The 15305-nt window shown below is 43.2% G+C and overlaps 1 protein-coding gene across 1 annotated transcript in view; it reads left to right on the top strand.

The window, feature by feature from the left end:
* The window catches only part of LOC121545621 (metabotropic glutamate receptor 4-like), a 238827-nt gene that overhangs the window by 116810 nt on the left and 106712 nt on the right, over positions 1-15305 (top strand). The window contains exon 2 of the mRNA XM_041856300.2: positions 1194-1410. Within this exon, the coding sequence (XP_041712234.1) occupies positions 1194-1410 (217 nt within the window). The remainder of the gene's footprint in view (positions 1-1193; positions 1411-15305) is intronic.

Below are 15305 nucleotides of genomic sequence, written 5' to 3'. Positions count from 1 at the left end.
AGGGATTTTGTCCCACTCCTCTTTGCAGATCTTCTCCAAGTCATTAAGGTTTCGAGGCTGACGTTTGGTAACTCGAACCTTCAGCTCCCTCCACAGATTTTCTGTGGGATTAAGGTCTGGAGACTGGCTAGGCCACTCCAGGACCTTAATGTGCTTCTTCTTGAGCCACTCCTTTGTTGCCTTGGCCGTGTGTTTTGGGTCATTGTCATGCTGGAATACCCATCCACGACCCATTTTCAATACCCTGGCTGAGGGAAGGAGGTTCTCACCCAAGATTTGACGGTACATGGCCCCGTCCATCGTCCCTTTGATGTGGTGAAGTTGTCCTGTCCCCTTAGCAGAAAAACACCCCCAAAGCATAATGTTTCCACCTCCATGTTTGACGGTGGGGATGATGTTCTTGGGGTCATAGGCAGCATTCCTCCTCCTCCAAACACGGCGAGTTGAGTTGATGCCAAAGAGCTCGATTTTGGTCTCATCTGACCACAACACTTTCACCCAGTTCTCCTCTGAATCATTCAGATGTTCATTGGCAAACTTCAGACGGGCGCGGGCGCTGAAGGATTTCAGTCCTTCACGGCGTAGTGTGTTACCAATTGTTTTCTTGGTGACTATGGTCCCAGCTGCCTTGAGATCATTGACAAGATCCACCCGTGTAGTTCTGGGCTGATTCCTCACCGTTCTCATGATCATTGCAACTCCATGAGGTGAGATCTTGCATGGAGCCCCAGGCCGAGGGAGATTGACAGTTCTTTTGTGTTTCTTCCATTTGCAAATAATCACACCAACTGTTGTCACCTTCTCACCAAGCTGCTTGGCGATGGTCTTGTAGCGGCAGGTAGCTCCCTTTAAGAGTGTGCTCCTAATCTCAGCTCGTTACCTGTATAAAAGACACCTGGGAGCCAGAAAACTTTCTGATTGAGAGGGGGTCAAATACTTATTTCCCTCATTAAAATGCAAATCAATTTATAACATTTCTTACATGCGTTTTTCAGCATTTTTTTTTTTGTTATTCTGTCTCTCACTGTTCAAATAAACCTACCATTAAAATTATAGACTGATCATGTCTTTGTCAGTGGGCAAACGTACAAAATCAGCAGGGGATCAAATACTTTTTTCCCTCACTGTATATCGATACTATAAAGTGGAACTACAGTAGGTGCTCACACCATGTTCTCGTTCTCTCTCCTCAGATCCCCCAGGTGAGCTATGCCTCCACGGCTCCGGAGCTGAGTGATAACACGCGCTACGACTTCTTCTCCCGCGTCGTGCCCCCGGACACCTACCAGGCACAGGCAATGGTGGACATAGTCAAAGCCATGCGCTGGAATTACGTCTCTACAGTAGCATCAGAGGGCAACTATGGAGAGAGCGGTGTGGACGCCTTCATACAGAAGTCCCGCGAAGACGGTGAGTCATCTCTATCTCACCTGAACATTATTTTCACTGTTCCACATGCATGCTGGGTCTTATTTAAAGAAAAAATTATGTTTGATTGGCTCCTGAAATCAGGGACCTATTATGACATCACATGGCTTCACAAATTGGTCGGGTATGGAATCTTCCCGATGTTTTGGCTCGCAAACCCTCAGGATCCATAGGTTTATGGGCATTGGAAAAGCTACATTTAGTTAAATTGATACATCATTATCATGTTGCATTTGAGTTAAATTTGCCCTATTGCAATGAAGCCAATCACTTAATATAGATGCCATGCTTTTGTGTGTTAAGCCTAGTGTTGCACTGTCATTTACCTAAGAGTCACTGGCTTGAAAGCGGAATCGGTTGTTTGCTGTTAAAGGTTTCTATCTCTGTGCAATGCAAACACTAACGGAGATTGAATGGCACTAGACCCTTTATGTGGATATGCAGATGTCATGGTGAGAGACAGTCCTCGAATAAAATGCTATGTTCAAGCAGCTGAACCAAACAAAGCAAGGGAACTCATTGGAAATTACCCTGTAGCTTTTGAGTGCTTTTATCTCTGCATTATTATTTCACACAACAGCCTGTATCTGCTTAGGAGTTTTTCAGGTATGGCATTATGCCATTTAGCTGTGTCTCCTTATGAAGCGTTAGAGGCAGAGAGGTCGGTAGTTTTCATGGGAGTTCATCTTGTTGTGACCATGCAGAATTCAAATGAAAGGAAATGACATTCATAAAAGAGCTGTTCCATTTAAGCATTCCATCCACAGATCAAACAACACCTTTTAGATATAATAGTAATGGCCATTTGGCCCACAGAATGAATGAACAGTCAAAATGAGATAATAATGTTGGCTGTACTATGACGATCATCATCCATCATACACATCATACTGTACATATAGAATAATTAATTCAATTTTTAACATTTGCATTAACCCAGCTGACATCAACCAAATACATAATGGTTTATCTGACAGTTGACAGGATAACATATAGCATAAAATTGCCTAACATGAACAAATTAAACATGTGGTAGTAAAGCTTGAGAAATGTTGAACCTGCTAGAGATAGCCTACCACATATGTCAAAATCAAAAGGTATTCTCTCTCTTTTTATGGAATTGAGAGTTGTATTAATCTCTTTCAAAGTGAGGTTATGAAGGCTGAGAAGTGTTCTCACATTGCAGCAGTACAGCCATGCCTGGGACGTTGGAAGGAATGATTAATTGTTTCTTTTTGTTTGCTGGTAAAGAGCTCTAGGCCATTCATCTTTGTCTCCCTGGCCTCAAATCTGCCACAGATTGATGGGCGTTTGGCAGCATAATCTTAAAATAAGTGGATACTGATTTGTAATGTAAATCACATGAATAATTAAAATATTGGGAAGTGAAACAGGTCAGTGATTCTGAATGAATTATCCATGTTGATGAATTCATATCTTAATAGAAAACAGTCATTTATTTCTTCCCATTTGCCATAAAGGATAATTGTTTGTCCACCCCCCCATGTGCACAAATGACCTGTGTGCGTGCATTCGTATGTGTATTTTTGCCATTATTATGACTCCGATTCATGTGTTGATGATGCTCGTCCTGCTGACACTACACCCTCTGTGAGCTTACGAGTGTCAGTGTCCTGAAATGGTCACCATGGCCACATTTAGTTTCAGCTTTGTGGCTAAACCAAAGCAATTTGTCCAGTGGGATTGGAAAAGTGTTGAGGAAGGGAAAATGAATCAGTATTCAAAGATAGCTAGAAAGTGAGCAAACAAGAGAGAACTGAGAGGGAGAAGTAGAAGTGAGCATGACTGCCCGGAGTGCCAGTGGGCGTGGGCGTAGCACAGCGTTGGGAATACAGTCAGCTCCGAGCAGGGAGCAGGCCTCACGCTCAGCCTGACCCCTGACCCCCGCTGGGGTTGAATGTAATCACTACCGACATGCCTACCGCTCTCTGTGCCACTGCGTCTCGCTCCTCTGCCGGCTCCAAGCTGCTGCCCATCATACTGTATGTCCTGGAGAGAGACCAGTGGCGGAGGAAGCGGAGGAGTGCCCCTGCAGAGCCCTCCAGCTTCCCCTGCTCAGCTCTGTGGAGGAGAAGTTCATATGAGGAGAGTTTAGCAGGCTCAGCAATTTATAGGTTGGAGCCTCTAGGTTGCACCATGGGGAGCCTCCAGAAAGGTAGTTCCATGTGTAGGCTACCAGATTAGCCAGGATGGAGCTAATTTCTTGTACAGTAGGTCGAGCTCAGTTCAACTAAAGCAGCAAACTCCAAACCCACTTCTTTTCGCAGATAGACAGACAATATGGTAGGGTTATATACTGCATCTTTCCAAGCACCTCTTCCGGGAGTTAAAAACACACCATCTAGCTGCCAAGCCAACTTGCTGAATCCCCCTTATTGCTTGGCTTCTTATTCGCTGTGGCAACAGAAAGCAATCCAACACGTCTATGAATACCCACCAAACCATGACATGTCCAATTAGCATTCCCGAGTGCTCAACTCAAAAAGCTCCCTGCGCTCAAGTCTCCATGTGCCAGACCATTACACCCTGCAGTTTAATGATACTGAGAGCATGGCCCTTTTCACTGATCCTTTATTACAACCCAAACTATGTAGGATGTTATATTGAAGTCAGCATACCCTGGATTTGTCATTGTACTCAGATTACACCAGGGCCACCGGAAAACTTGTGGCGAGGCGGCATTTGCCACAGCACTTTTCAATCAGGTGTGGCAGCGCCATACCACTTTTGATTTAGTTTAATAAAATACAGTATATCGATGCTAAATGTTAAAAAGAGGGGCAAAGTGCTTTTTTAGACCGATTTGCCTCATGATTTGTCAACTCAATCACAATGTATCTGTCCATCACATCGGAGTGCTGCTACAGGCTCTTTGCGTGTCTTGACCAATCAGATTCACGGAAATTGCATGTCGCACCGGCCGGGGCACAACGCACAAAGCTCAAGGTGCGCTCTTCACTTTCCACCGGTATTTATTTAGCAAGCATGATAACACATCACTCCCGACAGCCACAAGCAAAAACTCTTACAGAAATGTAGTAGCCTATACACCTAAATATTACTGATCTGACATGCTGGATTGCATGGAAACTGGACTATTTTTCAGTCTGATCAACTGTAGGCTACTAACAACAGCAGCTGCATAGTCTCAACTCGGATGTTGGCCCATCACCTCAAGCTCAACCTCGACAAGAAGGAGCTGCTCTTCCTCCCGGGGACGGCCTGCACGCTCCAAGACCTCTCCATTACGGTTGACAACTCCATGGTGTCCCCCTCTTAGAGTGCAAAGAACCTTGCTGTGACCCTGGACAACACCCTGTCGTTCTCTGCAAACATCAAAGCAGTGACTCGCTCCTGCATGTTCATGCTCTACAACATCCGTAGAGTATGACTCTACCTCATACAGGAAGCGGCACAGGTTGTAATCCGTAATCAAACCCCTGCAATTTATCCAGAACGCTGCAGCCCACCTGGTGTTCAACCTTTCCAAGTTCTCCCATGTCACCCCGCTCCTCTGCACACTCCAATGGTTTCCAGTCGAAGCTTGCATCCACTACAAGACCATAGTACTTGCCTACGGAGCAGCAAGAGGAACTGCCCCTCCCTACCTTCAGGCCTACCTCAAACCCTACACCCAAACCTGAGCACTCCGTTCTGCCACCTACTAGCCAGTAGCCTTAATTCTTGCACAGAATCCAGCCTAGCTGAAGCGATGCAATTTTCCAGATATCTGACCACTTTTTTTCTCTGGCCTCCATTGATTTAGTCACCCTAATTCTGGCTAAAAACTCCAATAACTTTTGAATGGATTATGGTAGAGGCATGAGGTTTCGACCATTGGTTTACTTAGAGGATTATCCACACAGTAACATATTTTTTTCCCATTGGTCAAAAGATGCGTTTTGATTGGACAATCTTATACTATGCCCCCTGTCCCTCTGGCCAGGGTAAACAAAGTGGTAACGTTGTGTATTTATAGTCCATTTGTTTGTGAGAAAATGTGAATGGGATCAAATTTGGTTTATATTCAAACTTGGGCTGACTCGGCTACCTACACTATTTCAATCCAAAATTATTAATTGGAATTGATCAATATACACAATAGCTGACATAGACTGTGAGTTAGTGTTTCAATAGGCCTACAGTTGCAAAGGGCAGGACTACATGATGCAAACCTGCATAAAGCAAGCTCAGCCCTGTGAGTTTTATTGTCCACTCATGTTGCTTTCTCTGTGTATAGGAAACTCCCCTAGTCCTTCTTTAAAATATCATTCATACGAACAAGTACAAGGTTGCTGCAGTTTAGCAGGGTTTTGATCCTCCCCAAGGCAAGAGTTTTTTTTAAACCTTGTGACCTGATTAGAAAAACTCTGGTCCCATCATCGCCCATATTAAACCTTTTTACAACAGATTAATCACGTCATACCGTATAAGGTCCAGAGTTTTACCTGGTTAGGTACCAACACAACACCCCTCTGGGACCTGTGGTGCCACCTATGGATTACACTGATATAGTATGTCAGATGGTATGTTGGTGAAATGGAGCAGAGACAATACAGTAAAACAGAGGCAGCAACAAACCACACAATTTAATCAGTGTGTTGTGTGATGAAGGGCGGCAGGTATTCTGGCGGTTAAGAGTGTTGGGCCAGTAACCAAAAGGTCGTTGGTTCGAATCCACGAGCTGACTAGGTGAAACATCTGTCAATGTGCCCTTGAGCAAGGCACTTAACCCTAATTGCTCCTGTAAGTCAATCTGGATAAGACCGTCTGCTAAATTATTAACATGTAAATGAAGGAGAGGCTAGAAATTCCAACCGTAATTGAAAAGCGATTAGAATTACTGTCATTATTATCTGATTCAAAGCTGATTGGGATGCATGGGATGCACAGGCTGATGTGAAGTATAGTGATTACCTTCTGGGCTGCAATGAAGTACTGTATGTGAACAAAACAGGCTAAGAAGAAAGGTAATGAAATACTGGGCACCAGCAGTATACAGAAGGTATTTGTGTTACATACTCACGGTCTCCTAGGCCTAGGACTCACATAAACATACTCCATGGACTCACACAGGTGCAGTTTGATAGTGACCCAGAAAGCTTCAACAAACATGAACGTGTGTAGTAAGTGAAAATCAAAGCCACAGGTTGTTTGGCTGCCTGACAGAAAGCCACCAGAGAGGTTCCCTTTCATCTTAGAGTGGCCAGCCCGGAGCAGAGATGGAGGGATGGAGGGATGTGGCCTCATTATTAATCAGCCAAACAGAGACAGAGTCAATAATGCTGGGCTTTACTCTGTCCCATCACGGCCTAACCCACCTGACAGGGTAGACAGAGAGCAGGCGCTACCCCACATCACAATGTGGACAATGCATAATAAGTGCACTCTGCAATTCAAACGGCTTAGGATCTGTTAGATTTAACCTAGCCTCTGCAGAGTCTCCAACAACCTGATGTTCCGGTTTTCTGGGGAAATGGAAAGAGAGCCTGTGATGCAACTTCCACTTTTGTACGTTAACAAGGTGACACTCCATCTTAACCCCTCCTCCACTTTTACTGGATTGGTTGAACAGTGCAGAAGAAAACGTCTCCCAAATGTTTTTTTTCTTCTCGTCAAGACCAGTATGTAGGGGAACTTGTTTCAGGCATTTATTTTATGCCTGCTACGTTAGGTTACATTTAACCTAATGATTACAATCCCGTTTAACCCTCTGAAAATGAATATTTAAATTTTTTTATGTACTGTATGTTAGCATTATTCACTTTTCACATGAGATTCTTAACTCTGTATATATTTCTACCAGGGGTTGGAACCAAAATTATTTTCCAATCGTTTCGTTCTGAACAGTACCATTACTTTTTATTGTTCTGTTACACTGTTCCGACCAGCAAATAAAGTTCTGAACCGGTTCCAACCCCAAAAAAGTAACAGTCTATATAATTCCTTTCTATTCCTTTTTAAACCTCTGAAGTCATTTTTCTTTTTTTTAGCTCAACATTAAATGACTTCACCAATCAGTGCACATAGATCAGCTTACTATGGAGAAGGAAAGCGATGTAATCTGTATAGGAAAGTCACTAAGAGCAAATTGTATTTTGCCGTAACAGCGTGGTTTAATCATAATGAAAGAAGAAAAAAACAGAAACACTGTGCTGCCAGTCACAGTGTAGGGCGCGAGATGCAACTGAATTTCTGCGGGTGAGGAGAGGGTGAGAGAGGATGGAGGAAGCTTGCCTTGAAGCGACTGGGCATCTTGTTATGACATGCATTATCTGAATTAGGCCAACAGAATTCTACCTATGTAGGAGCGACTTCTATGGAGGAACTTTTAATGTCTTTGAACATCCGAGTTGGTTTAACGTTGGACCAGACCAAACGTTAGCGGTGGGGTTATGGTATTGGCAGGCATAAGCTACGGACAATGAACACAATTGCATTTTATCGATGGCAATTTGAATGCACAGAGATACCGTGACGAGAGCATGAGGCCCATTGTCGTGCCATTCATCCGCCGCCATCACCTCATGTTTCAGCATGATAATGCACGGCTCGCAAGGATCTGTACACAATTCCTGGAATCTGAAAATGTCCCAGTTCTTCCATGGCCTGCATACTCAACAGACATGTAACGACTCATTGAGCATGTTTGGGATGCTCTGGATTGATGTGTACCACAGTGTGTTCCAGTTCCTGCCAATATCCAGCATCTTCGCACAGTCATTGAAGAGGAGTGGGACTACATTCCACAGGCCACAATCACCAGCCTGATCAACTCTGTGCGAAGGAGATTCTTTTAAACAGCTCTTCGTAATTTCTGTTTCATGCTTGTAACGTCGTCAGTAGGCTACAGTAACCTATGCTTCAGAGGGGATGGGCAGGTAGCCTACACACACCCACTGGCAAAGATTTCCAGCTGCCAGGCAGATGCTGGAATACGTTTCTGAGCGACTGAGTGAGGGCTTTACATAGGCACTTTGTTGGGATTTTTTGGGGACTGGAAGAAAATGGCAATATGTTTAGCAATATGTTACTGTATGTAATTGAATTTGGAGTGCTAATTAGTTGACCGAGGGGTGGCAGAAATCAGCTTCTTGGTAATCTGAGGCCTTTGAATGCCGTGTCGTCTGGTGACTGGTGATCAGACAGCTCCTTTACCCAGCGTTAGTTCAAATCAAATCAAATCAAAATGTGTATTGGTCACATACACGTGTTTAGCAGATGTTATTGCGGGTGTAGTGAAATGCTTGTGTTTCTAGCTCCGACAGTGCAGTATATCTAACAAGTAATATCTAACAATTTCGCAACATATACGCAATTCACACAAATCTAAGTAAAGCAACAGAATTATTATTATATAAATAAATATATGGACGAGCAATGTCAGAGCGGCATAGACTAAGATACAGTAGAATAGTATAGAATACAGTATATACATATGAGATGAGTAATGCAAGATATGTAAACATTATTAAAGTGACTAGTGTTCCATTTATTAAAGTGGCCAGTGATTTCTAATCTATGTATATAGGCAGCATCCTATAATGTGCTAATGAAGGCTATTTAACAGTCTGATGGCCTTGAGATAGAAGCTGTACTGACCTCGAATTCTGGATGATAGCGAAGTGAACAGGCAGTGGCTCGGGTGGTTGTTGTCCTTGATGATCTTTTTGGCCTTCCTGTGACATTGGGTGCTGTAGTTGTCCTGGAGGGCTGATAGTTTGCCCCTGGTGATGCGTTAGGCAGACCGCACCACCCTCTGGAGAGCCCTGCGGTTGCGGGCGGTGCAGTTGCCATACCAGGCGGTGATACAGCCTGACAGGATGCTCTTAATTGTGCATCTGTAAAAGTTTGTGAGGGTTTTAGGTGCCAAGCCAAATTTATCAGCCTCCTGTTGCGCCTTCTTCACCACACTGTCTGTGTGGGTGGACTATTTCAGTTTATCAGTGATGTGTACGCTGAGGAACTTGAAGATTTCCACCTTCTCCACTGCAGTCCCGTCAATGTGGATAGGGGGGTGCTCCCTCTGCTGTTTCCTGAAGTCCACGATCATCTCCTTTGTTTTGTTGACGTGGAGTGAGAGGTTATTTTCCTGGCACAACGCTCCTAGAGCCCTCACCTCCTCCTTGTAGGCTGTCTCGTCATTGTTGGTAATCAAGCCTACTACTATTGTGTCGTCTGCAAACTTGATGATTGAGTTGGAGGCGTGCTTGGCCACGCAGTCATGGGTGAACAGGGAGTACAGGAGGGGGCTGAGCACGCACCCTTGTTGGGCCCCAGTGTTGAGGATCAGCGAAGTGGAGGTGTTGTTTCCTACCTTCACCACCTGGGGGCGGCCCGTCAGGAAGTCCAGGACCCAGTTGCACAGGGCGGGGTTCAGACCCAGGGCCTCGAGCTTAATGATGAGCTTGGAGGTTACTATGGTATTGAATGCTGAGCTATAGTCAATGAACAGCATTCTTATATAGGTATTCCTCTTTTCCAGATGGGATAGGGCAGTGTGCAGTGTGATGGCGATTGCATCATCTGTGGATCTATTGGGGCGGTAAGCAAATTAAAGTGGGTCTAGGGTGGCAGGTAAGGTAGAGGTGATATAATCCTTGACTAGTCTCTCAAAGCACTTCATGATGACAGAAGTGAGTGCTACGGGGCGATAGTCATTTAGTTCAGTTACCTTTGCTTTCTTGGGTACAGGGACAATGGTGGCCATCTTGAAGCATGTGGGGATAGCAGACTGGAATAGGGAGAGATTGAATATGTCCGTAAACACACCAGCCAGCTGATCTGCGCATGCTCTGAGGATGCGGCTAGGGCCGGCAGACTTGCGAGGGTTAACACGCTTAAACGTCTTACTCACGTCGGCCATGGAGAAGGAGAGCCCACAGTCCTTGGTAGCGGGCCGCGTCGGTGGCACTGTGTTATCCTCAAAGCGGGCGAAGAAGGTGTTTAGCTTGTCCGGAAGCAAGACGTCGGTGTCCGCGACGTGGCTGGTTTTCGTTTTGTAGTCCGTCATTGTCTGTAGACCCTGTCACATACATCTCGTGTCTGAGCCGTTGAATTGCGACTCCACTTTGTCCCTTAGGGAAAAGCTGATCTTGACCCTGAGATTAAATTAGCTTTGTTTCATGACTGTGCTGCAATGTATGATGCAGCAAGTTAACATTTTAACTTGCTGCATCATACAAGAGAAAGAGGCACTGTATGTCACTAAAATTTAACATTATGTGGTTGTGGGTGGAATTTACATTTAGATAGTTCAGTGTACAGTAGTAGTTACATTAGAGTGACTTGTTTTTTCCAAAAATATAGTTGAGTTCTGTTTTACTGTGACTGGACAAGCCAATGTCATGGTCTAGAGAGCCACAATATGGACTATATACAGCTCAACTGAAAACCAGAGAGCAAGTTGTTTTCCCATTGCTGTTCCCAATCACAGTGTTTCCCATTACAGCCTGCAGGATTTTGGTCAGGGTTCACAGTACGTATGGATTTCCACAGCACCACAGCAAACCAATATTTCACCACCTGAAACACAGCTTCATCTCAAAGTGGTCATGCTGTATAGAATGGATCTATACAGTTGTGGCTGTTTCATCAACAAAAGGACAGTTGGTAGTTTTTTTTGCTTGCAAAAAGCCCAGAGCAAAAATAAGCACACATAACCACACAGAAACTCACACATAGACACAGTGAATGTCCACAAATGAAATGTGAAAAACAGGAAGGACGCAGCTCAAATGTTAACTCACAGGAAAACATCAATGTGAAGTAGTGATAATGGAGAGTTTATATAATTCATAATATTATGTCCACATATGTTAACATCTGTTGGATATGGAGCTCCAGTATCTGCTAGTCTTTCCCAATAGCTTCAGGACATCATCTCATCTCCGATGGCAAGAAAACAGCCCACCTAGTCAGCTCTAGTCTCATGAGTAGGCTACATTTATGTGATGATTGACCTATATAATTATTTTGATGCAGCACTATGTTTCACGTTTTCAACATACATAGTGGAATAATGTGTGTGGGCATTAGTTTGTAAACAAAGTCACTGTGTAAACATCGCTATGGCAGGTGAGACTGAATCCCAGCCACTGTCCTCAGGCTCTGTAAGATAATTAATAGCATATTGTTTGCATGGCCATATGTGAGACAAAGAACTCTCATAAGTCGAGACACCTCAAATAATAGCCACTATTCTTACTTGGTCTCTGCAGTCTTCTTGCAGATTGCCATTTCAGGAACCTTTGCTTGGCATGCTATGTCACTTAATTATATAAATTAGTCTGTGCTGCAGTTGGGGGCTGCAGGGTGGATTTGCAAGTCTCTCTCTCTCTCTCTCTCTCTCTCTCTCTCTCTCTCTCTCAAATTTAGAGTCTGAGATGTTGGTAGCACTCTGTCTCAAAGCAATGTGAATAATATCATTATTTTACACTGATCATGTTGCCTTAACACCACATTATATCCAACTCACCAGACACAGATACAGTATATGCATATGAGGCTGGCTGGTAGTTCGTTCTAAACCAGTACCATCTTGGACTTATAATTGCTTCACTGCGACAGCTGAGAGAATTATCTGAGTCTGGGGACTCCCCAGCTTTAAACAGTCAGACCAGGGGCTCCAGGTTACACATTATGGGAGTAATGATCCCCAATGATGTGCTAAATTATGTTATAATCATGCAATTTCCATTTTATGACCAAATGTTCGGCTCTGTGTTTAATGTTAAAACAGTTGTTAAAAATGCATGCTGTACAGATGTAGGTTTTATTTTGAGGAACAAATTTCATGTTTCAAGGGGTTATCTAATGGTAATTCCACGGTAATGGAATTTCGCAGAGACTTTAAAATGTATGCCAAACAGAAGTTTAACAAACCATACAATTCTACGCACAATGACTACTTCTAACAATTTACACAGTTAAAAAATATATATACTGGAAAAACTGTGCAGCTGCAACGTTTGGTAACAGAATTACGGTAAAATCCCCCCAAATATTATTCTGTTACCAAATGCTGTATCTGCACAGTTCTTTCTGTTAATTTTTTATTAATTTTTTATGTTCAGTGGAAGTTGTTAAAAGTAGTCATTGTGCATAGAGCCCTATGGTTTCTGAAACTGTGAAATCAGTGGTTTTTGTTTTGGTATACATTTTAAAGTGAAAATTTAGAATTATGTTATTATGGGAATTGCCCCTAACAGTTTCCCCACCCCTTACCACCACCTCCATTGTCATTACAGAGAGTTTTGTATGGTAGCATTACTAGCATATTGGTAGTTTATTTTATCATTGTAACAGATTACTGTACCTGTTCCCCTGTGCATCTGCACATGGTGATAAAGGAATTCCAGGATTATTCAAGACTCCTCTGCTATATGTGAATGTAGGTGTGCATGAGTGAGTGCATCCATGTGTGTATGTGTGGTATGGCTTTCTGTCAAGATTCAGCTATAATCATATCTCTTTCCTTGCAACCCTTTAGCATTACACCTGCCTCACCAAAGCACAGAGGCAGATGTAATTCCCGCTCAGCCCAGTCAAAACTGTTCGCTGCTCTGGCACCCCAATGGTGGAACAAGCTCCCTCACGACGCCAGGACAGCAGAGTCACTCACCACCTTCCGGAGACATTTGAAACCCCACCTCTTTAAGGAATACCTGGGATAGGATAAAGTAATCCTTCTACCCCCCCTACCCCAACCCACCCCCCCCAAAAAAACCAAAAATAATAATAAAAAACGTTGTAAAGTGGTTATCCCACTGGCTATAAGGTGAATGCACCTATTTGTAAGTCGCTCTGGATAAGAGCGTCTGCTAAATGACGTAAATGTAAATGTAATGTAATTGGTTTGAATCTTCCTCATACAAAAACAAGGAAGTGAGCTAAACATGGCATACATAATTATTAAGGCCAGGCACCACATGCTAAAATTACATTTTTGTATATACTTATACATTTTGAGATGTTTTGTAATTTGGATCATTAATATTAGTATTTTCAAAAATGATGAAAAAAATATGTCAAAAAGTTCATGAAATATATATTTTCATTAATTTATTATACTACCGTCATCAAACTGTCATTAATTCTAACCACTTTTAAATTGACATGCATCCATAATTTCAAAGGTCATTACATTGAATCAGAAAGAATTTAAAAGCCCATTTCATAGAGAATGTTACAAACTGGACTATACACTTCATGACCAAAAGTATGTGGACACCTACCCGTCAAACATCTCATTCTGTCGGACTGCCAGATGGTGAAGCATGATTCATCACTCCAGAGAATGCGTTTCCACTGCTCCAGAGTCCAATGGCGGCGAGCTTTACACCACTCCAGCCGCCATTTGGCATTGCGCATGGTGATCTTAGGCTTGTGTGTGGCTGCTCGGCCATGGAAACCCATTTCATGAAGCTTCCGACTAACACTTCTTGTGCTGACGTTGCTTCCAGAGGCAGTTTGGAACTCGGTAGCACCCAAGGACAGACGATTTTTACGCGCTTCAGCACTCGGCGGTCCCATTCTGTGAGCTTGTGTGGCCTACCACTTTGGCAGCTGAGCCGTTGTTGCTCCTAGACGTTTCCACTTCACAATAACAGCACTTACAGTTGACCGGGGAAGCTCTATCAGGGCAGAAATTTGACGAACTGACTTGCTCGAAGGGTGGCATCCTATAACGGTGCCACCTAGAAAGTTACTGAGCTCTTCAGTAACGCCATTCTACTGCCAATGTTTGTCTATGGAGATTGCATGGCGGTGTGCTCGATTTTATACACCTGTCAACAATGGCAACAACGGGTGTGGCTGAAATAGACAAATCCACTAATTTGAAGGGGTGTCCACATACTTTTGTATATATAGTGTATGTAGTAACTTCTTTTGAAGAGATGGTGATTGGGTCTTAATAGGTGTTTGGCGTTTGGTAGTCTAAATTCAGTATTTGTGTCTTTAACTGCCATTTCCCGAATCTTCCCACACGCAAAGACATTTTCTCAGCCTCCGAAGTATCTGCATTCACCAAATGTTGTGTGGTTATCCTTAGAATCATTCTCCAGACTTATACATAGGGAATTGTTGATATGTTGTCAACTGTTTATTCTAGATTAGATTTTATCCAATTTTTGTTGCCAAAAATGCATCCATTTTACATACCTTTCTATAGTATTTTACAGATAATAAGATGAACAAAGTGTGTAAGGCTATGTGGAAGTCTGGTCCTGGGGTGTCTTAACGAAATGAAACCAAAAGTATTCGGTCTGACTTCATCTAGTGTCCAGAAAAATGGATTTGAGTGGTATGGAAATACGTACATATTTAATTATATATCACATACTTTGCATATTTTAATACAATATTTCAGAATTGTTTTTATACAGAAAGTATTATATTTGTGTCCACATTTGTCACGCTCTGGCTCCGGGACTGTGTAGTTTGAGCCAGGGTGTATTCATTTGGTTGTGTTGGGTATAGGGTGTGTTCATTTGGTTGTGTTTGGTTTTGGTTGTAGTGTCTTGTCTCGTCATGTGACTCCCAATCGGAGGTAACGAGTGTCAGCTGTCGGCTCGTTATCTCAAATTGGGAGCCATATTTAAACTGTCAGTGTTCACCTTAGGGTTGTGGGTTTTTGTTCCATGTTTCAGTCTGTGTACTGAGGACTTCACTATCCGTCATTGTTTATTGTTTTCTCGTTCGTGCACTTTAACTTTAATAAAGTCATGTTCGCTACAAACGCTGCGCTTTGGTCCACTCCTTCCGTAGACGGCCGTGACAGAAAAACCCACCACAAAAGGACCAAGCAGCGTATACAGGAACACCCGCAGGAGAGAACGCTGGTGGATGTCCTC

Source organism: Coregonus clupeaformis, chromosome 30 (genome assembly GCF_020615455.1).
Source record: "Coregonus clupeaformis isolate EN_2021a chromosome 30, ASM2061545v1, whole genome shotgun sequence".
Lineage (NCBI taxonomy): Eukaryota > Metazoa > Chordata > Actinopteri > Salmoniformes > Salmonidae > Coregonus > Coregonus clupeaformis.
This window is presented reverse-complemented; position numbering and strand designations above follow the sequence as displayed.